A 26,190-nucleotide genomic window follows, 5' to 3' on the forward strand; every position below is an offset into this window, starting at 1 on the left:
GAGCGCGCGCGCGTGTGTGGGGAGCGGCAACGGCTCCGGTGCCGCCGGGGGAGGGGGGAAGGAAGCGGCCTCGGTGCCAGGGTCCTGCGGAGACGGCTCTCGGCGTCTGTGTGGTGCCTCTGCTGACCCTTACGGTCGCTTAGCGGGCGTGTGGTGGTGCGCGTGTCAAACCTGATGCTCTTTGGTTTAACGGGTACAGGTAAATCGGTCGCGTGAAAACGGAAGAGAAAAAAGCTCCGTCAGTTTCCCTTAACGGGGAATGCCTAGTGCCGGCCTCGTGCCTAGTACGTTGTGAATCACATCGTTAATCAATTCACAGTCTAGTTACTGCGTGTTTCCGATGAAGCACGCTGTGGGGTTTTTCCCTGCATTTTTCTGTAGTTAGGGCAGCATTAGAAACTTTGGGGTGGGGTTTCTTTGAAAACAGAAGTTGAAATGGGAAGTCTTAAGGTGACAGAGATGCTTTGTTTTTACAAAAATACTAAGGCTTATGGGTGACGTGTGTGATGGGATGGATTTATGCTGACCAAATGTAATGGGACAGTTTCTTTCCAATGTCCCATAGGAAACTTTTTTAGCCTGGTGTGTGCAAGGCACTGTCTTGCACTTACCTCTGAATCTCAGCTTCAATTTTTTTGTGTTAAAAGAAAGTAAAGTCACTTTGAAAGTCTAACCCAATCCACTTGTGTATCTTCATTTATAGCTTTCAGCCAGAGGTCAACGTCTTACTGTATTTGTTCTTTGAACATGATGCATTTTGGCTGGGGCCTGTTTTCAGCACTGCAATACAAATAGTGACCACTTGTTGCAATTACTGAAGCGCAGTCCTTTACAGTTACTATTTATTTGATAAAAGGTTTCAGTTTACTGCTAAAAACTTCAATTTACTGTTTTTGAATTGAATTGTTAGTTAAGTTTTCCTGAGACACCACTTAATTTCTTTCCTTGACGCTGTTTAAGTGAAATGCTGTTTTAATAAATGAAGCTGTATTATTAAAAAAAGAACTTTTCCTTGCTCTTAGTTGCTGTCACTTATAGCTGTCATAAGCTTCAGATAAAGACAAAATGCCCTCTAGAGGGAGATCTTGATGCTTTTATGTGCTAAAATGTTAGTCACCTTGTTCCAGTTAAATGTCTTGATCACTTGTCTTGGAAAGGATCTGTGATGATGAATATGTATGTCTTAACAGGAACCTGTCTTCCAGATCTGTGCTTGGAAATTTCGTTACAGAATACAGACCATAGCCTGTAATGTAATACTTCTGTAGGTTAAAAGAAACATGCTTGTTTTAATTCAGATAGATTTAATTCTGAAGTTAAATGAGTAATCTTTACAAGTTCCAGTGTAGTACTCCTGCAGTAGTAGTTGTAGGACCTACATTTGTGGCATCAATTCTGCAAATGTTTACGTAGATACCGACTTTCATACAGCATTCTCAGTTTAATCAAGACGCTTTTGGGGGCAGCTTCTTCACTGACCTAAACCAAGAATTTCAGCAGCTGATCTGAAAGTGTTGTGGGTTAAGTCACTTTAGCATGATGAGTGCTAACAGCTGGTCAAGGAAACAAAGCAGAAATAAAATGTCCCATTTAATCAATCTTAGCAATTGAAGGATAGCAGTACTTTTTCACTAGAAACAGCAGAGGTTGAAAGATTATTTTTGCAGACGCATCAATTGTTTGAATGTAGTCAACCCTATACTCCACATGGTCTGTCCAAATTTTGGAAGAAGCTTGGTGGGATTGTTATGGTGGTGAGTTATTCAGCATGTTACATATGCAGTCTCAGCATGAGATTCCTTTCTCACAGACACTTTGAAAAAGTGTTCCACAGTAAACAAGTGCTCTTATTTTTCTGTAAGTAAATGCAAACAGTGAATTCAGCGTAGCTTCTGGCATAAACCTGTTCTGTAAAACTAAAGGCTGTGTGGAACTTGCTCTGTGGATATAGCTGGAAAATTTCCTCATACTGCAAGACTGCTAAATGGGTCAAAAATGTATTTACTTTTTTAGTTGCCAGTTTAACCCCTTCATAGTTATTTCAAGTCATCTGTACTGTTAAGAAATAGGTATTGTTAGACTGACTCCAAAATAGTTGTAGTATTTGTATTCTTACAAATGTACATACCAAAACACTGCATAATTAATTACCCTCTTTTATGTGTGTGTGGGGGGGGAAGTGCTACTGCAAGTAAGGTTAAAGTGATTTGCAGTACTTATGTCACAAGTTTGTTTTCCGTTTCATGCTCATTTTCATTGTTTTGTGGTATGCAAATGCATCTCTGCAATGCATTAAAAATGTATGCAAAGTGTTTGGAGGCAAATGGTGTTGCATAATTGAATGTACAGATGTGTTATAATAGAGGAATAAATTCAATTAATAAACAGGAATAAAAGTTACGGATTTTTTTTTTTTTTTTAAGAAAAGCATATTTATATCCTTAAGTTACTCAGATTGTAGACTCTGTAATAAATTGTGCTCTGAATAATCAATTCTTTATTGTAGATCATCATTTTGGAGGATTCCAGCACTGAGATTTCTGGAGTCTGCTGTGCCTAGACATAATGAGTTCATCACTGGTTGCTTATGATGATTCAGACTCTGAGGCAGAAGCTGAAAAGGCTGAAGTCCCCAATACTTCCAGCAGACAAAAAAGCCTTCCAAGTTCTTCTGTGGATCATGTTCAGTACTCTGCACCTGGTAGTTTGGGTACAAAATCTACATATGAAATGCAGCCTCCTGAGAACACTGACAGTTCTGGCACAGGCACTGTTTGTGAAGATCCCCCTGAGCATTATGCACAGAATAATAACACTGATTTGACATCTCCTTGTAGGAGAGCATACTCTGGCCATACTGCATTATGTATGTCCTACAAAAACTATGAACAGACATCAAGCTCTTCAACAAACTCTGGAAATGGCGTTTCCCAGAAGAGAACACATAAAGACAGTACTACTGCCATAAAAGGAATTAGACCATATATCCCTAAAAGATTGCGTCAAGACAATTCTAGTATGCCTGAAAGAAAAGAATCTGATCAGAGAGATAGCTCAGATTGTGATGTTAAGGTAGGCATATCAGGAGAGCAGACTTCGAGAAAGGTCTCTGAATTAATTAAGCCATATTTGGGATCCAAATATACATTAACTGAAGTCCCCAAAAGCTTAATATTTCCCATGTCTAAACACAGCGGCCCTGTTAATGAAATCCAGTGGTGTCCTGTACGAGAACAAAGTCACATGCTTCTCTCGGCTTCTATGGACAAAACAATCAAGGTAATGTAAAACAAGATGCTTTGCAGACCAATCATCAAACTTAAAAATACTGTATTAAATAATGATCTTCTGGGAATAGCATCCTTGCTTGTGTGTGTTTAACAGTTCCAATGTATTCAGAATTCGAGGAGATGCTTTGAAGTACAAGACCCTATTATGAACTTGCAGCCTAATCCTTCACTATACCTACAGTCAGTTCCATTATTTTTGGAATGTGGATTTTTTTGTATTAGGTCAATGTTTTATATCTTAACTTAAGAATTTAGATTTCTACTAAGTCATTTCTCATAATCTGTATTAATGTTAGGTTTTCATTATTTCCTACTTTAATGTCACAACGGCCATAAGCGCTATGGTCTGGATACAGGTTCTGCCTTAAGTCCTTGAACAGCTGACTGCCAACACTGGAATAATATTTTGAGCAACTTTACCTTTCTGACAGGCCTAAGTGACTACTGCTGGAGGAGGTATGTCAGGTCACATGGATTTTTTTCACCTGAACTAGTGTGGCAGGTCTTGCATCCCAGAAAGGTGTCCTGTCATGATCTAAGGAGTGTTCCCACTGTGTTTCAAGGGTTAATTGCTCAATACTTATGTTATTTTCCTTCTAGCTTTAGTGAATTTGGCTTCAGTTCTTTGTTTGTTAATTTAGTCAGTCCAATGAGTCTTATTTTTTTTTTAACAATGGGTAATAAAAATATTTTATGTGGATGCTTTCCCAGATGTAGGGCTAATGCCACCTCTGGGTTCAAATAATAGTCTTCTGCAGTGGGTTTACACAGGAACATAGTTTTGATAAGAGTGCACAGAAAGTGTCCTTTTTGGTGGAAAGCGTGCTTTACTGTATTTAACACGTATTTAACACAGCAGGTACAATTGTTTTAAAACTTGGTTCTAAAATTTAGGGCTTTAAGTAAATCTTACTAAGTAAAGAGGCAAGAACAACACCCTTTGTATCAGCATACTTCTAAAACCAAAGGAGAGGAGGGAACTTTAAAACTTAATTTGAATTCTGATTTCATGTAGGAGAAAATATTCTTAAATTCTCTTATTAAAATTGAGGTGTGTTGGGCGTGTTTGTTTTGGTTTTGTTTTTTTTTTAACTCTTTTGCTGTCTAATTTGTAGTGGAGAATTGAGTTTCATTTAGTTTGGCTTTTGTATGACTCTTCTTATCTTAGAATTTTGTTTTTTGTTCTTTCCTTTCCTCTTTCCCCAGTTTTGCCATGGGGCCCTGTGAAATATGTGCTGGCTTTGCATCTTTGAAGCAGCAATGTTCTTGAATCTTGGACAGAGTTTTTGCCTTTTTCTCCTAATGTCTGTTAAAGCACTGGTGCTCACAGAAGAGAAAACCCCAGATCTATAGCATGAATAAAATGTACTCCTCTCAGTTGCTTATCTTTTATTCTCTTAAGTTATAATAACTTCACTGGTTCTGTAGTCAGCATAACCTATCACACCATCAAAGTCTGAATACTTTGAACTGTGGGTAGTTCCTCCTTCATCTTCTTTCCCAAGCTTTTTCTACATCTTTGTCTTAAAGATTAAATGGAGGAAAAAAGTACCTTTGTTTTTCTTTGCAAGTGTTCTTTAATATATTGAATAAGTTAAGTCTTGGCTGCTACTTGAAGAACAGATGTAGAAGGAAAAGACTAAGGTATGCAAAAAGTGCTGATGGATGTTCTTGGTAAGCAGCAATTTAAATTTGGATTGTACAAAACTATATGCACCTCTGACTTCAATATGTCTGAATTTGACTTTTTGTCTTAAACTGTCACACCATATACTCAATGTTTGTTTACTATCCCAGAGCCCCATTTTACTGATGAGTGAAACTATGGATGTGTTAAATTTGGTAAAACAATCTAAAATAAAAGTTGTTCTTGCAATGTAAAATTATTAAAAAATGGAAATAATAGCCTGTCTGTTTTGCCTTCTAAGCAGAAAGAAAGATAGCTTTCTTTTCTAAAGCAGTGTTACCACCCCTGATTGGAAGCAATCTTTAACAATAAAGCTGGCTTTTGAAGAAACCTTATTGCTTTCGGTGCCCCAAACCGTGGAAATTCAATGTAAATAGAGTATGTTAATGTTGGCAACACTTCAGAGCATGCGAGTCTAAAACGTTAATAAAGTAGTAATATAACTGTTACAAAGTATATTAAAACAGACTTCTGTATTTTGGAAGGTAGCCTGTAGAGAAATGCCTGTGAATGCTTCCTGCTGTTATTTCTTAATGAAAGTGAAGCCTGTGACGGTATGAGCAGTAGCATCTTTAGTTTGCACCTTTACACAAGTACCTTTCAGGCCAGTAGAGGGCACGGTTAGATTAACTATCGACTTGATGTTATGAAACTAATTTCACTAACATTCTAGGGTCACGAGCCCATAAATCTCTAATTACTATGACAGCAGTAGTTTATCTTCTGGGGATTTTTTGGCTGTCTACTGTTGCCTGAAGTTCTCCATTTTCTGGTGTAAGCATAAAACAATTGATTGAAAGTGCAGATGTACTTTCCCCCCCCCCCCCCCCCCACCCCCCCTCTCCCCTATTTTCACTTTTTTTGTTGTTTTCTTCCAAAAACACCTGCTTGGAATTGCTAGTTTAAATTCAGGCAGTGGAAGCATGTTCTCTTTCCCTTTAATGGGAATATGCAGGCACTCAGGATGTTTGCACTATTTACTTTGAACATCTGATTCAGATAAAATTCAAAGCACAGTTAGAAGCCTAAAATCCCTGTATGATCACAGAGAGTAGGCAATCTAGAGCCTCAAAACTCTGTACTTTCAGTTAGTCATATGAATAACTGTGACTGAATATTTTTATGTGTAAATATCTTGCATTCAGTCCTTACATTCAGCCTATGCATTAAGACATTTATCTTTTGAAGAGTCTAGTATTAGTGGAGATTTCTCAGAACTGAGAGTTCTGTCTAAGCAGATCTGACTGACTGTGGTAGTTTACGTTGTGCTTAAATCAAAAGATCTATAGTTGTATGCAATTTTTGTAGTATTTAGCCAAACAGTTTTGCATCTTTTACCTGTTCTTATGTGCTTAAATATTTTCCTCTCAAATTTTTCCTCACGAACTAAGAATTTCCCTTTCTGGGAAGGGATTTTCTTTTTTTTTTTGGCATGGAGAAGGAAGAAATACTTGGTTTATTTTTCTTCATTTAGTGACCTTAATTTCTTTATTCCCATCTAAATGACTATGACTAAATCGTCCATATCACACAGGGATATATCTAAAATGTGTATATATAGAACTGATTATGTGGTTTCTTACTTTTTAGGTGTGTGTATGTATCCTGTTTAAATCAGGGGAAAAGAACAGTCTTCCTTTTATGTTCTCCCAGATTAACCAACGTGCACTTTACCATCTTCTTTATGGATCAGTGTGAGTCATATTAAAATGTTTGCAAAAAATGAGTAGATGTTTTCAGTTTGTGTTGCCTGAAGAACAGCCTAGTGTCAGGAAAGATTATCTGAAGCAGTTTGTACAAATATCTTGCATGTTTAGGAAGGAATGCACCATCCCAGAGGATTTCATCTTTTTCATTAAAAGTATTTGCTCTTTATTTTTTTGTATATGGCTGCATTTAAAAAAAAACAAACAGTTATCAAGTGGTACACTTGAAAAAAATCAGTTATCAGCTCAGGGGTGTAATTCTCTAGAGTAACACTTCTACCAGCAGATGGGGCTCCTCAGCATCTTAGAAAGGGATGGTAACTAAACTGTGCCTCTAAAGACTGGAAGACTTTAATGTTTGCCTCCATGTTTTGCGTTGAAAGACCAGAATAAAGTTTATATGTGTTGCAAAACGTATAAGAAAACTTCATAGAGACCTGAAAGTAAGATAGAACCTCATATGGGAAGTGATACATATTGCAGGTTAATTACCAACAGTTCTGCAAATCTGGAGCATTAATAGAAGAATATTTCATGCTACATTTTAAATTTGTAAGGAATGGGGGGGGGCGGGGCGGGGCAGGAGGGAAGCTTAGATTTAGGCTTAGGCAAGTCTTTTACCCTCTATTTTCTTAGGATTTTGAGCTTTGAAAGGGGAAGCTGATAGTACTTCCAGCCTAGGTAGCTGGAGAAAGGGGCGGGAAACCTGATTCAAGTACTGTTGGGAGCTCTTACTGTGGCAGTGCTGCTCTTCACTACTACATTCTAACTGTATTATCAGTGGCTTAAGTATGTATTTTAAGGATTGTGAAACATGATTGTCTGGACTGATTAAATTTGTTTTCTTTGGATAACACTTCTTCTCTACCTTCTGTTTGAATAGCTGCTGCCATTTTTGGTTTTGACTACTTAAACACCGAAATAGTGTTTGTGATTTTAATATCTCATCTAGTATATTTTGCATAGATTTTGAGACTCAGCACCATTATTAAAGGTGCCTTGTTTCTGTAGTGTGGATATTCAACACTTTCTGAACATCAGAGCTTGTTTAGGTACTTCTGGTTTAGAACCCCAAATACAGAATCCAAAATCACAGGTTACCATTGAATACAGCTGTTTACCTTAGGTAGCAGGGTAGATAAAAGGTTATCTCTTGAAAGACATGTTTACCAATTGCAGAAACCACTATACATACAGCATTCACATTGTTAGTGTCTTTTATTTGGAATTGCATAGAGCCACAGAGTTGTAAACATTTTCACTAGTTACTTATGCTGGACTTAGCTTTTTAACAATTGTTCATAACTTCAAGCCTCCCATACCATTATTCTGTATTTCCTATTTTGTCTTAAAATTAACTCAAGGTAAGGTCTTTATATAATCATCTGTAAACTTTTAATTCTGTGTTCCTGGTTTTCTATTTAGAGCATCACAGCAGGTATTCTATTTGTTGCAAAGTACTTCTTAATTTTCAGCACTTTCACCCTCCGTTGATGAACAGGATCAAGGAAGAAAAGTACTGTGATTCTTCAGTATGCAAAATGTTTATTAATAGCACTTTGATGGGATGACTTGTATTGTAACACATTGTTGGAAGTTTTTCTTAAGCATTTTGTTCCCTACTTGCCTAGTTGAACTGTATCTCCATTTAGTCACAGCTGAATCTATACAAGGAAAGTAGAAGTTTTAAATTTAGTTTAATAATGTCAGCCTGTTGAACAGAGGTGTTGCCTACTTCTCATGATTAAGAACACAAGAACAGCCATACTGGTTCAGACCAAGGCTCTGTCTAGTCCAGTGGTCAGTCTCTAGTAGGGTCCATAAGTAGATGCCTAGAGCAAAAGAACAAGTCAAAGGTTTATGTGCCTAAGTCCTTCTGGTCTCTGCTTGTTTGCAAGTCAGGGGGTTTCTGAGCTCCAAAGTAGTTCATCTTTGTAACTTGCTACCTCAAGAGATCTCTTCCAGATACTTCTCCAGTCTTACGATCTCGTGATCGTTAGATCTAGAGTGGTATATTACTCATACTGGTCAAATTTAATGTACGGATTTTGCTTCCTAGAGTGTATCAAGTACTACAAGAAATACCATTTTTATTCATATTTTCAAAACCTTTTATTCTTTTGTGGTTGTGTGTTCATTAGGAGAAAGATAGCATAGTAGTATATTCCAGGAATTTGTTATTCTTGATCCTGTTGTATCGGACTGAAAGCGATGGAACATGATAGCCTCCATTCATCTGTATAATGTGTGTAGCACTGATGGTAGCAATACAGATTTCCTAGATACTGCCGTTACCCTGCCTCAGAGTAACAAACTCTAACGTTCCTGTTTTCAACCATTCTGCACACAATTCACTTGAAATAGGCAGTGTTTCTTGTTGTTCTGTCACATGCATGTCTGTTTATGAAGGAATGAATTTAAGCTGCCAGCATATTTCCTATGAACTCATGTGTAGCCATCAGATGACTAGAGCCCTGTCACTGCTAAGCTAGATTCAAACTATTCACTAAGCAGAATTAGGTATCATGCTGCTAATACCCCAGGTATTGCAATTCTTAGATTCATTTTTAAAATCTAATTGTGGCAATGCTCCTTTAACTGTAGCTGATGCATAAGATGAGAATTGTGGAGTCGTCCTATTTAATACATATATTCGACTTTAATTGAAACGGTTTAAAAAAACTCTCTCTGGTACACTTTTAATACTTTTTTAAAATAACAAGAAGTTCTCCCCATTATCTTGGAAGTGGCAAGGAAACGCTCATATTCTGGAGATTGTGTGCTGCTTACCTAGACGTGTGAAAAAAGCATTGTCGTTTTCTCATTGAAGAGGCTATTGTTGAAGAAGCTACTACATAGGCTATTCTGAAATACTGAAGCTGGCTTTTCTTTATGATGGCTTGTTCTGACTTTCTTCCCTTGTCTATTTAGAACAATGTGTATTTTTTTCCAAGGACTTTAAGCTTGCTGATTATTAAGATGGAAGTACACTTATTATTTGATAGATATATGCATAGTAATACCAGTTTCCTGAGTGCTGAAAGGGCTTTGTATACCTTGATCTTTTTCTAACAAAATTATTTCATACACTTCAATGAAAAGTATTCTCCATAATGCTTATTTTGTAAGAAAAGGAATATCATGTGGGAAGGAATGTGCTTGACCATCAATGAAAGCTTCTGACTGTGCTTATGCCTAGATGGTAATACAGGTCAGGATGTAATAGCTAGCTCTCACACAATCGTTCTGCAAAAGCCATTAATGCAAGTCAGCAAGGTGGTGGATTTTGGTCTCTTCATCCCAAAGGTATGTGTGGGTAAGGGTTGTTCCACATTTGGTATGTTAATACCTAGATTTATTTAGAGATCACTGTTATATAGAGATGTATTTTTTTTAATTATTTTCTTGTTTCCAGCAATGCTGTTGTCAAGGAAACAGAAATCCTTGTAATGCCTTTGTTCACTTTCTCAGAATCCAGAGCTGGAGATGACTTGTCTAATTTTTATTATGTTCTTAGTAGTTGACACACTCTTGTGCCTCAAAGGATTTTTTTCAAAGGAGTATGTTTCTTTGAGTATAAATAGCACCATTCTGATCTCTATGCTGTTTGATAGACCGTGTTTTCTTTCCTTCTTCACTAACAAGAACTAAATTCAGTGCTGCTTTGGATTAGAATTTATCTTAACACTTGTGTGAAAACTGACATTTAAAAAAAAGGGGGCAAAAATGCAGTGAACCTCTCAGCTTCTGGGTTAGGTTTTCAGTTCTGTAAAGGCATTAGTTTTTCTTTACACTTTGAAATGTCTCCTGAATTAGGATCTCCTTAAAGAATACTAGAGTAGTACCCTAAGTGGTCTTGCAAAGCATTTTTGACTGCTTTATGGCCATGTTAGAGGATGTGGCTATGGGGGAGAAGAGCGGGAGAAGATGGATATTTCATGGCACAGCTAATATGCTTGTGTTTCCCCCCAAAATTGGGAATTATTTAAAGAAAAATTCAGAAAATAAAGTTCTTCCAAGAGCAGTAGAGTTAATGGAGACTGGCTGTCTCTTGAGGCTGGCTGGCTGTAGATCCTCTTCAATTTCTCTCTCCCTCTGGGCTTCTGCAGTGTCTTTCCCTTTTATTCAGCTGCTTATCTTGATTAAGTCTTGAGGGAAACATACTGAGACCTCTGTGAAATTTGGTTAACATTGACCAATAGGTGCAAAGTGGCCACAGGTGAGATGCATGGGGGACATGGCTGTTGTGACAGTGTTATTTCACAAATCTTTTTTTCTGCAGAAATCCAAAAGGATGGAGAGTGACTTTTGCATATCCTTAAATCCTTGGGCCCCTCACTACAAGAAGGACCTTGAGGTGCTGGAGTGTGTCCAGAGAAGGGCAACGAGGCTGGTGAAGGGTCTGGAGAACAAGTCTTCTGAGGAGCGGCTGAGGGAACTGGGGTTGTTTAGCCTGGAGAAAAGGAGGCTGAGGGGAGACCTCATCGCTCTCTACAACTACCTGAAAGGAGGTTGTAGCGGGGTGGGTGTCGGTCTCTTCTCCCAAGTAACTAGCGATAGGACGAGAGGAAATGGCCTCAAGTTGCGCCAGGGGAGGTTTAGATTGGACATGAGGAAAAATTTCTTTCCTGAAAGAGTGGTTAAACATTGGACCAGGCTGCCCAGGGAAGTGGTTGAGTCCCCATCCCTGGAAGTATTTAAAAGTCGTGTAGATGAGGCGCTTAGGGACATGGTTTAGTGGGCATGGTGGTGTTGGGTCGATGGTTGGACTCGATGATCTTAGAGGTCTTTTCCAACCTTAATGATTCTATTCTATAAAAATGATGTGGAAGAAAGGATTCTGTTTCCTCATGTTACCTAAAAAGAGTTTTGGTTACTTGTGTCATTACTTACAGAAATATCAAGAATATTAAGTGTTTATCTGACTTTTTTCTTAGAAACCCACCTGTCCTGGATGGCTGAGATCGTCAGTTCCTTTCTACTGAGAACTCTTCCAGCTGTTTACTAAGTGTCTCTGAAGTAGCCTGTAGCAGAGAAATAAGCAACCTTGTCCTCCCCCCAGCATAGCCAGCCTACTAGGGAAGAAAGTCAGGGCTAGAGATGTCAATGAAGTAGTGTCTCTAATGAAGCTTAACCGATAATGTCATAAATTAAGCCCTTTAATTATGTGTAGGATCTCTGTGGGCAGCTGTTGTGCAGTCTAACGTCAGAATGTCACTTGAGATGGGAAAAATGTATGGTGGTGTTATCCCCCTTCTGGATGCTTCAGTAAGATTGCTTGTGGAAAAAGTCAAGATTTTGGTGCTTGGAAAAAATTGAGCTAGAGTAGTTTTAAGTTCTTAAGTGACTGTAGTACAGTATGGGAGTATCTCAATTTTAAAAACAGGTGAGAAATTCTGAATATTTTTGCTGTTTAAAAATATAAATAACACCAGTGTAACTTTGCTTCTTTTCTAGAAGTCTAGCTTTATAGATGCATCTCACATACTGCTATATATATATATATCTCGGGTTTTTTTTTTTTAAATCTGCTAACAAAGCTACCAGGCATCTTACGACTTTGATTCCTTACCTCTCTTGGTCTGTCAATGTTGTCAAGGAAACAAATTTTTGAGAAGCTTTGCTCTACTTTTTCAGGTTCTATAGAGAGATTACTTGTGTAGGATTTATCCAGCATCAGGAGTAGAAACAATTTGCCTGAAGTTTCTATTCTTTTCAGTATGTTCATGTCCTTGCTTTTTTAAAGCAGATTTTATTTTTAGCATGTGTGAAATAGCTGCATCTTTAAGGTCATAATATCAGTGAATGTTCCAAAGATTGTTGACGCTTGTTTTCAGGTTCTATAGAGAGATTACTTGTGTAGGATTTATCCAGCATCAGGAGTAGAAACAATTTGCCTGAAGTTTCTATTCTTTTCAGTATGTTCATGTCCTTGCTTTTTTAAAGCAGATTTTATTTTTAGCATGTGTGAAATAGCTGCATCTTTAAGGTCATAATATCAGTGAATGTTCCAAAGATTGTTGACGCTTGAACTTTAGGTGAAGCCTGACAGAAAGAACTTTAATGACATTTTGCTATATATTTGTGCTATAAAGACAACTGTTAGTTATAGATTCCCTTTAAATTAAAGGGGAAACAAACGTTAAAAAAACCCTTGTTCTTTAGAGAAGTTGCTTCACTACTATGGAACTAATGACTTACTGTCCTTTATCATACATATCATGTTTCATTGCAGTTATCCTCCCTCTTCAAAGAAAAAGCATTTTGTGGCTAGTCTGGAACTGCGTTTGATTTGTCTTCCAGTATGTACGTGCTGGCTGACCAGCTGGTTAGGATATTATGACTGAGCTTTACCATCAATGTGCTTATGAAGGCTGCTTATTTATTTATTTTTTAATTTAAATAAAACTGCTGATTTTCTTCTAGGACACATCTAAAAATGTAGTTATAGAAACTTTTACCTTTTTCAGATGTTTGAGTTGGTTAATGGATTAAAGATGTTGGGCATGACAGGTAGTAACTGCACATGCTTCCATGTTGTGCATGTGCCAACTGTGTAACACCTCGCTTTCTGAAGTCAGATTTTGGAATTCGTCCTGTTGTCTAGTCGTCTTGCCTTTCTCCAGATTATAATTTCCTCATTAAAAGAATTTTTCTCATTCTGAACATTGTGACTAGTGGCTGGAATTGTATATTGTTATATACTGAGGAAGGGACACAGCTGGTTTTCTATGGAAAGGATGGCTGTTAGGGATGCAGGTGGTTAGGGATGACATAGTCATTATAAACATGTTAAAGCTTGGCACTTTGCCAAGGTATGTTAAAGCTAGCACTATGTTAACAATGCAAAAGAAATTAAAATTAATTAGGTAGTTCAATCTTACTCTGCTTGCTAGTGTTGAGATAGTACTAGTTATGAATGTCCTCGTTGCCAGCGAAACACATAGCTGCTTGACATAATTAATAGTTTATGTTCATAATTAAATACCTAGTTTTGCTCATGTTTAAGACTGGGTTATGTCACTGACATCAGTGGGTTTAGGATTGCATCTATATTTTCCATAGCCTAGGATTTTTCATCTTTTGTTTTTTCTGTGGTTATTAACATTCTCAATAGCCTCGGGAATAATAAACAATTTATTGTTTAGTTGAAAGAATAAAGAGTTGTAAAGAAAATGTTACTTGCCCAGGCTCACCGATAAATGAATGCAGGATTCATCAAAGCTCAGGTTTTCAGATAGCTGTTCTAAATCACTAACTGTATACTGCCCCTCATAGTTAGATATTACTTCAAATCAGTGTGGGCAATAAGGCTGCAATAACAACTTCTTAAAATAAGAAAGCCACCTGGTTAATGTTGGCGATGGGACAGAATTTGTCCGTAAATTTGGATTAGGTTATTTCTTACAGGTAGAAATTTGTCCTTAAGTACAACTGTTTACCTTTATTTTTAGAACTGTTGTAGCAATGTGTTACTCTGTGCTATTGCACAAATGCTGCCAATCGTGCACCTGCTTACGGTGTATCTGGCTGTGTTGTGCTGTAGAACAGCTGCCACTCATCCGATGGTTGGGTCAGCAGAGTTTGTCCATAGCTGTTGTCCCTGCTGTGTCAAGTTCTCCCAGTGGATAATGTGCAAGAATGAGACAGCTTAAATTGCTCCTTTTAATTTGTTGTGTTTGTGCTTATTTGTTTTATTGACTGTATGAATAGAAGAGATGGTTATCTGGTTTTATAGATGTACACATATCAATATAAAGCTGTAAAGCATGTGAGTGGCCTTAGTGGATTCGCAATTTTATATTAAAAAAGTATGATAGTATTGACGTACAGTACGAATAGATACGTTTGGGGGGGGGGGAAGAGAGAAAAAGAGTTGGTCAGTGTTGGTTTTCTCCCTCCTTTTTTCAGAAATAAGTCATAGGTCAACAGCAAATAGATACAGTGTTTCAGAAGGTGGGGCGTACAGTTGCTAAGACTGTACTTATGTTCTGAATAGAACAGTGTTTCTTACTCTAGTAGTGGATGTCAAAATCTGTGGGATGCAAGAATCCGTGGGATACGTTTTTGTGAACGTATCTATGCAGTCCTTAGTTACCTGTAGGAATTGAGGACACTTACCACAATTTGCCTCCGAAGTGCTGTGATTCTGAAATTGAGGCATTTAACGCTTATGAGGAATCCCCACTTTTAGTAGAGCATAAGTGTATGTGACTTGGGAAGTGATTGATGCTAATGAGTATGATACATAGAGGTGAAGGGAAAATCAGATTATTTAATAAATGGCTATAGTAATTTAGCTAATTATCTCCTGGGGAGTTGTAATACGTTTGAAGTTCTTCTACTTTGCCTACTGGTAAGATATTGATTGCTTAAGTGTTTTCTGGGCACGAATACTAACTACTAGTAACCACTACTGTGATTGTGCTTTTAGGTGTTCTGAACACGTTTATGTCATCCTTAAAACACTACTATTACACTGTGAAGTCGATGAGAAACTGCCAAATTTATGCCATATTATTCTTCTCCCATATAGGTTCAGCAGTAGAAAATGTAGTGTTTTTAAAGTAATTCTTAATAGCTACCTGTCATTATATATTGGTTTCTCTTGAACTACTTGAATACATGCCTCAAACTGCTTTGCTTTAACCATGTCATCCCAAATATGCCTAATACTGTGTATAAAGTAGCTAATTTACCTGAAGTAAATTTTTGTGTATTCTTTTTCTCAAGCCAAAATTTTAGTATATGTAGTATACAACTGGGGTGGGGATTTAAGTATCTCTGCCATACTTGGCTTCGCCTTCTGCTAAAATAATTCCGACTTTTCATATTGTACAACAAACCATAGCTTAAATCACGAACTGATTTATAAGTATATTGTAACTTCTTTTCATTTCTTCATTTTCCAGGAACTTACCATTTGAGGCACATCCACAGGGTTAGCCATATTACAGTGATTAGTCACAAAACACTTAAAGGTTAACTGCAAAATAGGTGGGAATTCTTCCCTTTAGTTTGGTGTGTGGGAAGTTACTTCTCTTGCACTGTCTGCCCAGCATGAATGTACAATTGCTATTTTGTAGGTACAAAAAAACCTAGTCACGCTCATAACTTTTAGCTGGCTGAAAATGTGATCTGTATGAGCATCTTCCTTAGAGTCAATGGTTTATGGAGAATTTGTGATTAGCTTTAGGCGTGATTATCCCAGAATCTTTCTGCACAATAAAGAACACACTATGTTAAAAGATGGCAATCGATGGCAGAAATACTTTGCTGTTGAGAAGGACAGAGTCGCTGGTAACTGATGATTTTAAGTATCCTTTACTGGATATACATGCTTGTTTACAAATTGCCTTTTTGTGAGCTTTGCTTGTAATGTAAAGGTTGCCTGACTTCAGAGTAAAAAATATTTTTTTTGTTATAGGTGGTTCTCTTTTTTTCTTTTTCTTTTTTCTTTTTTTCCTTCCCTTGGCAGCTTGCCTTATTATTCAGCATTTGGTAAGCATACTTCTTTTGCAAATAGTGGGAATTAGCTAAAAAAGATTGATTGGTACAGATGACTAAAATATCAGATGAAGTCTGATAATATGAATCTTACTTTTTGGTCTCATTTGCCTCAACTGTTCTTGTAACTCTTATTGGATATTTTGGCTGAGAATTTCTGATGTTTCATTTGGACTGCCTAATACATAGGGTGTTAAATTCTAGGCTCCTTTAGTACAAATCTCTGCAGTAATTCAGAGAATACTTAATTTGGATTTTAAAATGGTTTGAGAAAATAGCACGTGTAATCTACATGTTGGGTTATGATGTATGTGGTCTAATACCATCATACTATCTCTGTAGAGCAGATGAATTCTATTGAAAAACATGTTTTAAAATGTTGCTTTCCTTGTAGTTTGCTGTAAATTCAGTGATGAGCATCTGAAACATACACATTTATTCCCCTGAAATGTCAAAAAGCATTAGCTTGTCATACTTTCACAGAAATAAAATAGGAGAACAATACTAACAACATAGTTTTGCTTCTTGTTTATTCCTTCTATTCCCTGGTTGTATTGTTCTAAAAAGCAGTATCCCTTGGAGTGTGCCCAGCTGCTCTTGGGGGGGTTAAAATCTGCAGTAGTTTTGAGGACGTGTACCATGGCAGTTGGCCTTCAACCTGGCTTGCTTTAGGCTAACCGTTTACATTCGGTAATGTTAGTGTAATGTAACCTCCCACTGCCCGTTTTATTCTGCTGACCACTTTCTATGGGAACAGAAGTAGTTCTCATTAAACTTTCCAAAAGTGACTGTTACTGAATTTTGACTGTAAGAAAGTGTTTCAACAGTATTTTTTGTGTTCTTACACAGAATAAAGAGAGGGACAAGAAAGTTCTATACTAAGTTTTAGTCCTCCGCTGTGTTTCTTTTTTTGGATAAGGCTGAGTAGGTTGTTTTTTTCTAAAAACAAGCCTTGAGCACTTGTTGGAGAACGATAGTTGTGATTTTATTGACTAGTTTGGTTGAAGATCACTTTTACCTGAACTTGTGTCTTTAGTAGGAGTACAGCAACGTGGTCTTAATTCTCACTGTTGTTCATCTCCAGAGACTTTATAAACATTTTTTTTTTCTTGCTTTCTCAGTCCGTTTACAGCTTAAGAAAACAGATACTGGGGAAGGTGGGTAACATGTAGATCTCTTGAGGAAGTTCTTTCCAAACCTGGAACCGGGAGTCTGAGATGTATGCACTGTTTGGGGTCAGGTACTGTCCTTTCACTGATGAGATAAGGACCAATGCTTTCTTGGAGGATGACATCCTTCTGAGCAAAGTCCAGCTGGCTGCTGTTATAAGCAGGGTACAGACTCGAGGGTTAATGACCTGCAGCATGGAGTGCCTCATACCTTTCTCTGTTCTCTGGGCAGTCGGCACTGCCAGTGATTGCGATGCACCTTTGAAGCAGAATGCTAAATGTGCACTTACACAGCTAGGCAGCAGCAGGAACTGTCTTTTAGACAAGGTCAGGAGTTTCTTGGCACTACACACTTTCTCGGAACATTTGATTTTTCTTTTTTTGGAAAGATTTCACCTTATTTTTTTTCTCCAAACATAATTCTTGACAGAACTTTCATCAGGAGAGACTTTTCAGGTATAGAATAAAACTGTTAGTCAAACTGGGTTGAGAGATACAGACCAGTAGGACATCCTTATAACATACAATTATTCACGCTGTTATTTTGACTGATTAAAAATCCTCTGTGTCAAATAATTGGAAGGCAATAGAGTAAACTTAATCTGTTGTATCTTAGAATGCTGCCTAAATGTTTCTTCTCCATCTTGGAGCACATTATTCATTAATCTCTTTTCTAGTGGAAAGAAGCTTTCTTTACTCTTAAAAGAATAAAGGATAAAATACCAAGGCATGACTGTTTTGACACCCTGTTCTTGGGGTCAGTTTTTTCCTATTTTCAGGGTTTATTTCTCCAAGAAGTCTTGATCGAGATGAAGATCAGTGCTGATCAAAGCCTCCTTCCTTCTCTGAAGGCAGTAATGATGTCAATGCATTTTCTGATTTCTCACATTTTTGCATTACACATTGTATTTTATCCCTGTAATTTGGTTGAATTCTTCTTTTTGTAATGAATTTGACTTAGCTGTAAACAAGATGGAAGAAAGTATACAACCTAACGTGGATAGTATCCTTAGTGTGCACAGTAGTGGTACCCCTGGCATGATGATGAATACTTTCAAAGAAGTATCCCTCATGTCAGTCTTGTGATCTTGAGTTCAATTAAGGAAGCTCAGTCGTTTTTATTTTTGTTTCCATCTGATGGTGTGAGGTATTTATCTTTAACTGTTTCTTCTGAGAAGACAATCAGAATTAGTGTGGTTTTTCTCAGCTTTTGCCTGAAGGAGAGTTTCTTAACAAAAGACATGTACTTGCATTTGAACACATATCACTATATTAGCAGGTAAGCAAAGGTATCCAATTTTCCTGAGCAACAAAATACTTGATTACAGGTCTAATGATAGTTTAAGAGGTGTTTTCAGATGTGCTGAAATCAAGGACTTGAAGCAGATGAACTTTATTATCTTTGTGAATATTCACAATCACATTATGTGCTTTAAATGTCACATTTGGAAATAGTGCCTCATTGCTAGTTAATTAACAATAATTACTCAAGGTAGTACTTATGTTTCTGGAATTTCTTACCCACTGTGAAAAATGTACTTTGCTTCTAAAGGTTTAGCAGTATAAAAAACAGATTTTACTTAACTCATTCTTAAAGTGTTACTGTTGCTTAGGTCCTCCGTACTTTTTACCTTGAGCATTGCTGCATGGAGAATCAGTTATTCCATTCCATTTCCTCCGCTATATCTGGGCAGTGTTTTTAACATCTGAACCACGCTGTATATAATATTTTTTTTCTTTTTAAAAAAGGCAAGCATTTGTGGTGTGGGGTTTTTTTTAATATGCAGAATAAGAAGAGAGAAGCAGTAGAAAATTAGACTGGCAGTCTAGATCCATCATGACGTGTTACAAAGGTGTGTTGACATCTTCAGCTAAAGAAATATAGCTTATGATAATACCAGAAGGGTTTTTTCAGTCATAGCATCTATGCTCAGTATGTTTTTCTCTCTGTAAGGATGGCTTTTCTTGGCAAAGAGCATTACACAACCCAAGATAGCTTACACTGCAACCAAAAAAAACCCCTCATAGATCCTAAAAATCCTCCCTATGTTCTAGTTTCCAGCTTCCTTCTTCCATCTTTCTTCTCTGCCTTTCATGTAGAAACTTAATTGAAATGACAAAGGATTCCCTTCAAGTTTTTTCCCTTAAAAAATAAATCTTTCTTCAACGATTATAGTCTCCTTGTTTGCAGCAGCACACTTTTTACATATGCTTGTGTGTGTATATATATTAAAATATATATATATGTAAAGAGCTTTAAATTATCAGAAAACCTCTACTGTCAATTAGTCATATTTATAGATTGGATATTCTCTTTGCCTGCACACTTCATTCACCTGTGTGAATGAGGTGTCCGCTGAAATCCTGGTAATAATGTATAACATACGTTTCATAATAATCTTTTTCTGTAAAGGACATTAAATGCTTTACAATAAAGATTTTAATCTGTGACAGCACTTACAACATGCTAAACAGATGTTTGAATTCTCAGACATCAATTTAAAGCTAATTCAGAGAACAGCAAGAAAAGCTACTAAATTTTAGAAACAGTCATGAAGATTAATTAAACTAATTATCTGTGCTTTGTGCAGTGGGAGTGGAGATAACTGTAGGTACATGAAGGCATAACCAAGGAAGTGATGAATGTTGTTTGGAGTGGTAAAACTATTTTAGTGATGGCAACACAGATGGAGAAGATGCTGAGTGATAGGAAGATGAAATAATAACATGAATCTGATTGTGGAAGGGTCTTCAACGTGTTATGTGAAAATAGTGTTGGAAGTGGTAGCACTTCGTTGGGGAAACTTCCCAATAATAATTTTTCAGTTATAGAATGACTTAGAGAAAACACACTTTTCACAACTAACAGGTTTTGATTTTTAAGTATTTGGAGAGCATCATAGACCCATTCTAACTGAATGGTAATGTTCTCAATGTCAGAAAGCTTTCGCTCATATGTCTGCTATGTCAAATGGGTTGAAGCAAAATAACATTTATTGCTTAATTTTTTTCCCACCATTATACGTGAAGGACTCTTCTCTTTGCAAGGACTGATGAGAAATCTGCTTTTGGGTATCTCAGTACAGAGCCTGGTTTATCAAAAAACTTGATATGCAGCTGCTGACATTATGATTGTTTATTTTAGAAATTGTTCATTTTTATGTGCTTAAATAGGTATTAAATACTCCTGAGAAATACGTTCAAAACTGGGTAAGGTATGCTCTTATACCAGCTGTAAAATGAAAGTTAGTAATACTGTCTCCTTAATATGACAAAACCACAATAATTATGCAAGCTTTTTACTTAATTTCTAAATCATTACCATAGAGTAATGTAGTAATACTTTTTAACTTGTACAATTCTGAGTATTTATAGATGCTTTCACGCACATTTTTATATCAGGACTTCTCACTTGAGCTCTACTACTAGTTTAAATTAAAAAAGATTAGTTACATATGGAAAATAGCTTTGAAACATTTGAACTACAGTAATAATAATTCCTCCTTAAGGCACAGCTTCTTGTTTTTTAAATTGCTGTCATTTTTCTCACCATGTGATAGCCAGGTAAAGTAAATACACAGTTGTTAGATGCTTATCAGCTTTAAGGAAAAAAAAAAATTGTGTTTTTTTAAAAATTAATATTAAGGCTGTGTTTAATGTTGTTGAATCTATTATTAAACAGCCCCCTAATGTATTAATAAAGAAAAGGCTATTTACCAAAGTCTTTTGGAGGATGTGAAAGAAATAGCTAGCCATTCTTTCAAGGTTATTTTTTGAATCTTAAAATTTGATGCAAACTGTTCTGCTTTGTAGTGATGAAAAATATAGTCAAAGATCTGTTGTTCAACTTCAGGTTGGCTATATCACTGTACTACATTATAGGAATGTAAGCGAACATAGAAAACCCTCTCTGCTGACTAGATGTACATTAGGTTTGTAAATTACCTACCAACGCCCTTTGGGATAAAGGCCTTCATGAAGTCATTGTCAATAACTTACTGTTGGGTTGACTTATGTAATAGGTTGTTCTTCAAGATTTCGCAGGAGAGAGATTAAATGTTATAAAGTACAAAGTACAGAAACTCCGTAGGGCAATCTAAATGATGTTATAGGAACCGAACTATATTACAAAGAGGAATATTAAACATTTTTGCAATCTTCTGTTATTTGTCATATGAATACCAGGCCCCTTTCTGTCTAATGGATTGCATAGATATGCAAAGGAGAAATAACAAAAGCTAATCAGTTTTGTTTTATGTAAAGCTGTTAATATGTAGATACTTGAGCTCCCTCAAAAAAAATAAAATGAGTATTCTAATGATGCATGTTGACATTGTGTAAATTGCTTGGAGAAGAGGAGCTGCTGTAATCACTTCACTTGAAAAGTGAATATACTTGAAGAGAGGATCACACAGCCGATGTTGTACGTCTGTGCTAAAATTACTGTGAATTAGTCAAGTCTCAGTTAACCTGAGACAGTTGATGTAATGTTGGTGGGGGCTTTACCAACTAGGGAAACAAATCAAAACTGTACCTCTCTCTTTAGTGTACAGACACATGGATGTGAAGAGCAGGAATCAGTGCAATGGCCCCAGCATGCTAGAGATAAATGTGGAAGTGAAATATTTTTGTCTGTAACATGTGGGAAGCTGGAAGGGAAGGTGAGACTTCTGTCGGTCACAGTAAGCTTCTTGGCATGCTTACCAGCCCTGCAACTGTGCAGTGCCCCACCAGTGGGCCAAGGAATAATTATGGTGATGGCTGCACTGGGTGAAGAAAACTGAGTTGTGGTGTGTGTTTGGAGGGAAATTGCAAAAAAAAAAAAATTTAAAAATGGGCAAGATGTTTTACAACTGGCTTGTTTCCTAGATAGCCACTGCAGAGCAGAATTCTCTCTACTACATTTAAATGTCAGGAATATGCTGACAGAATACCTTTTGTGTGCGCTGCTGCACAGATTAAAGAAAACCTGGGCTCTGTGGAAGACAGACATCCCCATCTGTGGTGCAAACTGCTTGCTTTCAGTCTGCAGATCTTATAGGAGGCACTGAATGTCTTGGGAGCCAAATGTGAATGTTTGAGAAGTCCCAAGGTCTTTTCGACATCTGCCTCCTACACTTCCAAATACTAGAGACACTCCTTGTGAGTGGCCAGGAAATGCAAACATCCTTAATGTAATAATCACTTGTATCTCACCATGTTATTAATTCTGTGATGCTCTTCAGCTTCCAGGACTTAACAGTATTTTTCACAGACTTCATTCTGGATAAAATCTGCCTTCAGCCATCCAGTGGAGACCCACCTGAGCAGGAATTCCTGCAGCAGAGAGATTTGGACCTTGTGCTGATCTCCCTAAGAGGAATCATCCGTGAGGATTATGGAAGGCAGCTTTGTGCTCGGAGTTAGTGTCTGGAGGCTCTTTAATTTACATAGGAAGTACACACTTCCAATTCACATGCAACAATTCAATGTGTGTGTTCGAAGGCATAATATTCACAACATACATAGCAACTTGTTCTAGGGGAAGCAGGAGACCAAACCTTGTACCCAGAGACCTTTGTCACTTGGACCATAAACTTCCTGTATGTTTTCCCTATTACTTTCCCCAGTTCTTGGAGACACGTAAAAATCATAATAGCTCAGTAATGGTACAAACAATTGTTATAAAGCGGGATGTTTCCCACAAGAAAAATAGGAAAAGATTCTCAGTCTGGGTGACCCTGATATAACTTGAACAAGTGGAGGCTCCTATATTGTGCATCCATCCTGCTAAATAACATCTTATAGAGAAAAACCTTTAAAAGACCTCAACCAAAGTTTATCCCTGTAGCCTTCAGGCTAGGTGTATTCTTCAGAGCAGTTTAAAAATATCCAGTATAATTTTAAATAAGTTATTACCTTCTTCGGTGCTCTCTTGCTGTCCTGGCTAAACTGATTCTAGTACAAAGTTCTCTCTGCTACAACTAAAGTTTAGCCTTATCCTCAGTGTCACTTAATCAATCTGCTCATTGTATTTCTCAAACTGTATTCCACTCTGGGAAATTAAAAAAATCTGCTCTTACTTCAAGACCTTTACTGCAAGAACTTAATCGAACAGTGGACTTGCAGCCATCTTTTCTCTTCACCCCTCTTTCTGAACTGCAGGATAAGGCTATTTCTGTGGAAACAAATCAAGCTGTTAAAGCTGCTCTGCTGCCAGGTGGTTCTGATATTTCTTCCTCTGAAGGTAAAGATCACTCCAGCTTGTTTCTAATTGTTTAATACAGTTTCAGTAAAATGCTACTACAGCTGTGGTGGGCAGTCCTGAATTAATTATTCAACTGGGTATTAAAATATGTAGCCAAAAATCAAATATCTTCAAATCCATGATAATATGGATCCTACACCTTAATATATGTTCAACTTGTTGCAGTTCCCAGTGTGTCTAGATTAGTGTAGTTTTCAGAGGTTGCAGCTTCCCTGCCTTTTAGAGTGGCGAGCAAGTGCTGTGTGTAATGTGACTGAGTCACTTGCCTTCACTTGAGGTCTTGGTACTGCGGAGTTTATGCTGAAACCAGCAGTGGAGGGAGCTACGTAGTACAGAGGATGCTGAGCTGGTCTGAGGAGCTGGCATGTCTGTCCAAGGGTATTTGCTGCCAGCTACACTGCTGTCCCGCAAGTGTCTTGCTGGCCTCTAAAGGGCTCTTAGCCAACAAGGCTATGTTTAGAGTGGTCTGATATCAATGAAAAGCAAAGTATTTTCCCAAATCTTGGAATAGGGGGAAGGGGAAAGAATGCTGCCTTTACCCTATTGCATCTCCATTCTTTTGGAATCTCTCCTTTTTAAGAACAAAAAAGAACTGGGAAAACTCTAGCTGTCTGCCAAAACAAAAGTCAAAAGAAGGATCAGTGTATTTGGAGATCTTGATCTTGTTATGCGAAGAATTTATGCTGCAAATGGCTGCAATTTTCTAGCGTCTTTTAAAATGATACATGTGATATAAAACATTCTAACAGACAAATATATGCTTTTGCAGAAGGAATCAATGTGTTTTGAAAGTCTATCGGTGTAATTTCCCTGAAGTTTTTAAGTGAGCAGGCAAGATAAAATGGTTTCAGAATTTTGTTAATAATGATGTTTTGGCTTCAAGGAAGGAAACTAGAACTGTGAAGATTTCACTTGGCAATGTAGAAAAAATACATAAAAGTAATGAAAATAAACACGTCAGTCTTATCTCAACTTTAATGCTGTAAAGAAATGTAACCAATAAGAAATGCTAGCAACTGCACAATGATTGTGTTTGGAACATATTTATACTATAGGTTCTAACCAACATATGAATTAAAGCCCTAATATGTATTACCAGAAACCAAGCTGCTTTTTCACACCACTCTGTGTACCTGCCCACCTTGATTATAGTTTAAATAGATGATAAAATTTGATAGTTCTCTCGTTGTTCAACATGTCTGCTCAATTTTTAGTTTATATCCCCCCCCAGGATGGCAGTCGTTCCTGTAGAGAAATTCAGATGATGTCTAAGGAACACTGAATTGTGTTAGAGCTTCTCTTCGTTGCCTACTTCCCTGGAAGTATTTTTAAACAGCAAGATCATCTTACTGAGTTTGTTTTAATATTTTTTAATTTAGCGGGGGTGGAACCTGTGCTGCTAGTACTGTTCATTAAACAAGTAAGATATATAGCTCCTACTGTATTTAATTTGTTGAAACTGATTTTGTCACTTTTAAAATGTGCCTTGTATCACAGGGCAATCGAAAGAGACTTCAGGGCCTTGGGACGGTTGGTAAGGGAATCTGGACCACAGGTTATTTTTTCTTCTCTCCTTCCAGTTGCGGGCAGCGACACTGGAAGAAACAGACGCACCCAATCTATTAATACATGGCTCCGTGGATGGTGTCACTGCCACAGTTTTGTGTTTTTCGATGATGGGATGGCCTACATGGCACCAGGCTTGCTGGCGTCAGATGGGATTCACCATTCTCAAAGGAGGAAGAGGGTCTTTGCTCACGAGCTAGCGGGGCTCATTGACAGAGCTTTAAACTAGGCTTGAAGGGGGAGGGGGGGATAATATCAGGCTTGCCTGTGACAAGCTGTGGCATGGCACACCAAGGTTTGAGGGACGGGGTGCCAGCGAGGGCCCTCAGCCTGTTGCTCTGAGATGTGCTGGATACGCTGGAACACACTTGAAGTCTTATGGAGATGAGCCAGGGCTCCTGAGGTAATAGGATCCAACAGGGAAACACCAGTGGAATACCTCAAAGGAATTAAGGGGTGTTCCTCTAAGAAGGTGACATGGCCGGCAGCCCAGCTGAAGTGCCTCTATACCAATGCATGCAGCAGGAGGAGTTGGAAGCCACCGTGCTGCTAGAAAGCTACAACCTAATTGCCATTACTGAAACTTGGTGGGACAAATCCCATGACTGGAGTGCAGCTATCGATGGCTACACGCTGTTCAGAAGGGACAGGCAAGGAAGGAGGGGCGGAGGGGTTGCCCTCTATATCAAGAAATGGATAGAGTGTGAAGAGCTGTCTCTGAAGAATAGCCACGAGCAGGTTGAAAGCTTATGGGTAAGAATTAGAGACCGATGCAACAAAGGGAACCTTGTGGTTGGTGTCTACTACAGGCCGGCCGATCAAGGGGAGCCTATTGACGAAGCCTTCTTACTCCAGCTACAGGAGGCATTGCGCTCACAGGCTCTCATCCTGCAGGGGGACTTCAACCACCCTGACATCTGCTGGAAAAATAGGACGGCAAGCCGCAGGCAATCCAGGAGACTCCTGGAGTGCATTGAGGATAACTTTTTAAGCCAGGTAATAGACAGCCCTACCAGAG

At 37.8% G+C, this 26,190-nt stretch overlaps 1 protein-coding gene across 1 annotated transcript in view; it reads left to right on the top strand.

Annotated features, from left to right (window-relative positions):
* The first annotated feature begins 2,513 nt into the window (after positions 1–2,513).
* WDR25 (WD repeat domain 25) overlaps positions 2,514–26,190 on the top strand; it is a 76,149-nt gene continuing 52,472 nt past the window's right edge. The window contains exon 1 of the mRNA XM_009280841.2: positions 2,514–3,279. Coding sequence (XP_009279116.1) covers positions 2,566–3,279 — 714 coding nt within the window. The 5' untranslated portion in view covers positions 2,514–2,565. The remainder of the gene's footprint in view (positions 3,280–26,190) is intronic.

This window comes from Aptenodytes forsteri, unplaced genomic scaffold, assembly GCF_000699145.1.
Source record: "Aptenodytes forsteri isolate BGI_AS27 unplaced genomic scaffold, ASM69914v1 Scaffold193, whole genome shotgun sequence".
In the NCBI taxonomy this organism is placed as follows: domain Eukaryota; kingdom Metazoa; phylum Chordata; class Aves; order Sphenisciformes; family Spheniscidae; genus Aptenodytes; species Aptenodytes forsteri.